The following is a 4,672-nucleotide window of genomic DNA, read 5'->3' on the forward strand; positions in this document are numbered from 1 at the left end:
GGAGACTGCACACACCCAACATTTACAAATCAGAGAGTCACACAGACAGGCCCTCAAGGAAACAGCCATAGCGCTCCTGCCTTTCATCCAACAGAACTGTATTGACAGACAGACACGCGTGGAATTACACCAGAACAGAGGGGAGGAAGGTGGGAAAATGGGTCCACAACTTCCTCCCCCAAATCATGACCCTGGAACAGAGAAGAACCCAGTGCCCCCAGAGTCAGCACTGAGAGGACCCCACGGAAGCAACATGCAGCGGATCCAGCTGGGTGTGGCGGCCGCTGTCCCCACATGCCACCTCCTTCCCCAGTGCTCCCCCAACGTCAGCCCCTACAAAACCAATTTCTGGGTCTCTCTGCTCTGGGATACCCCTTGGACAGACATCAGGGCGGGCCAGCCTGGGTGTCCGGTGGTGTCTGGTGGAGCCTGGCCATTTGTGCCTAAGGGGAAGGGGCCCGGCCCCACCTTTCCATCCTCAGGAGGGGGCCAGCTTCTGCTCCTCTCCCTTCCTTCCTTCAAAACTGTATATAAAAATTCCAATACAGTCTTCTCATAGAGAAAAAAAAAGCCAAAGCCTCACCCCTCCACCCTACACATTTAACTGCGACAGACGGAGACATCTGGCAGGAGGGCGGTGGAGCCAAGAAAATTCCTATAAATTTAAATTTGATGATGGTTACAATTAACTGCACAACAAACTTGTGCTTAAATGGAAAGCGGTGCTGGATATTTGGACACAGCTCGAGTCGCACGTGAGAAAGGGGAGCCCGAGAGTAGCCATGGAATGTCCTCCGCTGGAGAGCAGGAAGCCACCGTCACAGTCACACTCTTGGCCCTGACAGCGGCTGGCAGCTCCAAGGAGCCAGCACCGGCCTGCCTCGCCTCCGCCAGCCCCAGGCTCTGCCGCCTCCTCCTTCTCCACCGTCTTGGGAGCATGGAGGGTTTTTTTTTTTTTTTTTAAAGGAGTGGGGTTAAAAGTAAAATCATAATATTGAACAGAATGAAAGATTTTTATTTGCCATCAAAAAAAAAATCACACGGAGAGAGATGGGTGATTCCAATCTGATGTACGTCCTCTCCCATCACCCTCTCCGGGTAGAAAGAACGGCTTGTGAGGTTTATTTACAAAAACTGAGCCCACCCAACCTGCGAGCAAGAGGTGCCCCATCTCATTTCTCTCCTGCCTCCTCCATCCCAATCTTTTTTTTTTTTTCCCTTAAAAAAAAAAAAAAAAAAAAGGAAGTAACAACTGCATAGACTAGCTATAAATCCATGGAGTGGGCGCTGCTTGGAGAAAGGTTAGGAAACCTCAATGCACCAGTTCAGAAATTTCAAAGGAGGGCTCTCTCTACACGGTCACGGGAGGACAACTAGGCTCGGGCGGGGCCAGGGCGCACACGGAGGTAGGACACAGACTTTGCACACCTAACACCAGGTCGAAGGTACAGGAAATTCACAGCAAGGCAGGATCACATTTAGCCGCCCCCAGGCAGCGGGGCAAGGTGGGGACGGGGCGGGGAGCCTGGCAGGTCTCCCCCGCAGACAAGGTGTCGCAGCGGATCTTTCCACCCGGGCAAGGGAAGGCTTTCTCAGTCCAAGGATTGCTCGGCTCCGCCGCCCACGACCCTCGCCCCTCCCCTCACCCCATCCGAGCAGCAAGACGTTGTCGCGAGGTGTGTTTTCGTTTAAATAAAGTCTTGGCCGCGGGTCGGACGCTCCCCACCCCTGTCCAGGCCCGCCCGAGTCCCGCAGCGAGGGTCAGGCGGACGCAAAGGCGGCTCCGCGGGGGCAGCGCCGACAAGGGCAGCGGGGGCCAGCCCTGGCCACAGTCCGGTTTTCCACCCGCGGAAAGAAGACGAGTTAGAAAATAAAAAATAAAAATAAAATAAAATAATTTCCTCTTGTGCCCTCTTCCCCACCCACCCCCGCGCGCAAAAGGGCCGGGTCTGCGGTTACAGCAGCGGGTTTCCCGAAAAATACTGCAGCCGGTCTCTGCTCAGTTTTTTTTCTTTCATCCTTCTGTTCTGAAACCAAATTTTCACTTGTCGGTCCGTCAGGTTCAGCATCCGCGACAGCTGCAGCCGCTTCTCTTTGTTGATATACACGTTGAAGAAAAACTCCCGCTCCAGTTCCCGGATCTGGAATTTCGAATAAGGACAGCGCTTCTTGCGGGTGCGGGGGGCGTCTGGAGGGGAGGGGAGGGGAGGGGGCAAGTGCGAGGAGAGGGGGAGAGAGACACGTGAGACCCGGGCGACCCCGGCCCGCCAAGCGCTCAGCGGCCCTTCTCCCAGTCCCCGCCGCCAGGCTGCCCTCCCGCCAGGCCTCTGGCTCGACCCCTCCCCGCGCGCGCGCGTGCTCGGGTCCGGGCGTGGGCGCTGGGCTGGCCTCGACCCCCCGCCGCGCGCAGCCGGGGCAGCCGAGCGACCCGCACACCCCCTTCCCCCGCTCGGGTGAGGGCCTGCGCCGGCGGGGTCCGGGGGGAGGAGGGAAGCCGGCCCGGGGCCACGTGCGTCCCCCGTGGGCCCCCAGCCTGCTGCTGCCCTGCAGGCCTTCGGCGCCTTTGCCCTCCTGACGGTTCCGAAAGCCCACCACCCCCTTCCCCCAGAAACCGGAGGGAAGCTTGTGGAGCAGGCGCAAGGAAGTGAGATCAGGCGAGAGCAGCCAGGAGAGCCCGCCGGGAGGAAGCCAGCGGCGCGCGGGCACCGGGCGCCCCAGCGCCGCTTCCGGGGGCGGGGGGCGTCCCAGCTCTCCGGGCCGCCCGGGCCGCGCCTTGCACGAGGCCGCAGACCGCGCCGCACCGAGGAAGCCCACTCCCCCGACCCCCCGCCTGCAGCGCAGCGCGGCCGCTCGTCCCCGCGCCCCTGTTGCCGCGGACTCCTCGGTCGCTCAGGCTCCGGCTACCTTGCCCGGATCCTGGGCCGCCAACACGCAGTTTGAACAAATTTTTTTCCTCCCCCCAAAAATAGTTTTAAAGACAGAAGCGGAACGGCCTAGGCTCCCTCGCGGGTCTCAGGTTCTGCTCCGCTGCCTCGCTCCCCCCCCACCTCTCCCCCTCCCCGGGCTGGCCCGGCCTTTCCCTCGCCCTCCCCTCTCTCCCCCGCCACCCCTCCCCTCCCTCCCACTCCACCCCCGGCGGCCCAGCTCCCCATCCTTTCGTAAATGCTGCTCTAAGTTCACGATCAAAGTTAATATCGCCCGCGATGGTGGCGCTTTTAAGAAATTTCACAGACCGAGGGAGATAACGGGGGAGGGGGGTTCTCCCGGCTTTTCCAAAGAGCTCTTGTCCCTCCCTCCCCACCCCTTCTCCATCGTAAAAAGTCGAGTCGTCGGGAGAGAGGGCTTTGTCGGTTATAATAAAATCCTTTGAATGCTTATAAAACTCCACATAAAATCGGACTGACCCAAAACGTGAGGCCGGGCCCCACTCCCCCGGCCTCCCCCTGCCCTCGCCCTCCCGGGCGCGCTCCCTCCCTCACCGCCCTGCCGGCCCCGGCCGCGGCTACCTACTGGGGGCGGCTCCCTTGGCCGGCTCCTTGGCCGCCGAGTGGGCTGACCCGGACGAGCTGGGATTCGTGTTCTCCTCCTCGGCCTCGGCCTCGGCGCCTGCGTCCGCCCGGGGCGCCAGTCCCGAGGCCGGGGGCGCCTCGGGCTCCCCTTTGGCCTCGCCCTTGCCCGAGCAGGGGGGCTCGGCGGGCGCGTCGCCGCCGCCGCCGCCGCCGCCGCCGCCGCAGTAGGCGTTGTCGAAGAAGCGGTCGAAGGCTTGGGGCAGGACGCTGTTCTTGTTCACCGAGGAGTAGAAGCCGGCGGGGGCCGCGTGCGGGGCGCTGGGGTGGTGGTGGCCGCCGTAGGAGCCTTCGTTTTTCATGAGGATCTCGGTGACCGTGGACGGAGGCAGGCACTCGCGGTGCATGAGCTCGTCGGCCGCCGCATAGCAGGAGGAGTAGCTGTTCCGGTGGTGCCACTTGCCGGAGGGCTCCAGGCCATAGGAGACCTCGCGGACCGGGGGCACTTGGGCCGAGTAGGGATAGGAGATCTGGCGAGACGGGGCCTGGGGCAGGAAGGAGGAGACGGTGGAGAACTCGGGCACGTAGTAAGTGCAGCTGGGCAGATAGAGGTTGGAGGCGCAGCTCCCCCGCTCGCCGAAGTCCGCGCCCCGGTCCTTGCGCGAAGGCGAGCAGAAGTTGCCCAGGTTGACCGAGTTAAACATCGTTCTCTTGTGCCGCCGGCTCCGGGCGGAGGTTTCGGACCCGGTCTAGCGAGGGGGGAAAATTTGGGAAGGCGAGATGACGCGTTATCCGTCTTAGTCTCTCTCCCCGAGCACGTGATCCAAAGTAGATATTGTCATATATCAGTTCGGAGCACTTCGCAGACGTAGGAGGGGTTCTCTCTTAGGTAAGATGGGGACGTTCAGGCGATTGGTTTGCAAACACCGCAGAAACATTATGAAAATCAATTGCAGATTTGTATTCGTTTTTCTCTCCTCACTCCCCTCCTCTCCATTCCTCCCAGCGCGAGCAGAGGAGGGGAGACAGGCTTGGGGTGGGGTGGGCGGTGGGATGGGCGGGGGCGGTGGCTGGGAGGGGGCAAGTGTATTTTTTTTTTCCTAGTTGCTCTCTTTCCCCCCAGGATTGGGGGAGGAAGGGGGAGAGCTTTCAGGGCTGGGGGCAGT

At 61.3% G+C, this 4,672-nt stretch overlaps 1 protein-coding gene across 1 annotated transcript; it reads right to left on the reverse strand.

Annotated features, from left to right (window-relative positions):
- Window positions 1-1,947: 1,947 nt before the first annotated feature.
- On the reverse strand, window positions 1,948-4,210 carry HOXC11 (homeobox C11). The gene is made up of 2 exons (XM_062202159.1): window positions 3,511-4,210; window positions 1,948-2,188 (listed from the first exon to the last, which is right to left on the reverse strand). Exons 1-2 carry the CDS (start codon window positions 4,208-4,210, stop codon window positions 1,956-1,958), a joined length of 933 nt encoding a protein of 310 aa, XP_062058143.1. The 3' UTR covers window positions 1,948-1,955.
- Between the last annotated feature and the right edge of the window lie 462 nt (window positions 4,211-4,672).

Source organism: Lepus europaeus, chromosome 10, assembly GCF_033115175.1.
Source record: "Lepus europaeus isolate LE1 chromosome 10, mLepTim1.pri, whole genome shotgun sequence".
Lineage (NCBI taxonomy): Eukaryota > Metazoa > Chordata > Mammalia > Lagomorpha > Leporidae > Lepus > Lepus europaeus.

Excerpts from the sequence above, each read along its gene's own strand:
- HOXC11 (XM_062202159.1), bottom strand. The coding sequence starts at position 4,210 with ATGTTTAACTCGGTCAACCTGGGCAACTTCTGCTCGCCTTCGCGCAAG. Across the intron at positions 2,189-3,510 it reads GGCCAAGGGAGCCGCCCCCA|ACGCCCCCCGCACCCGCAAG; the intron begins GTAGGTAGCCGC and ends CCTCCCCTCCAG.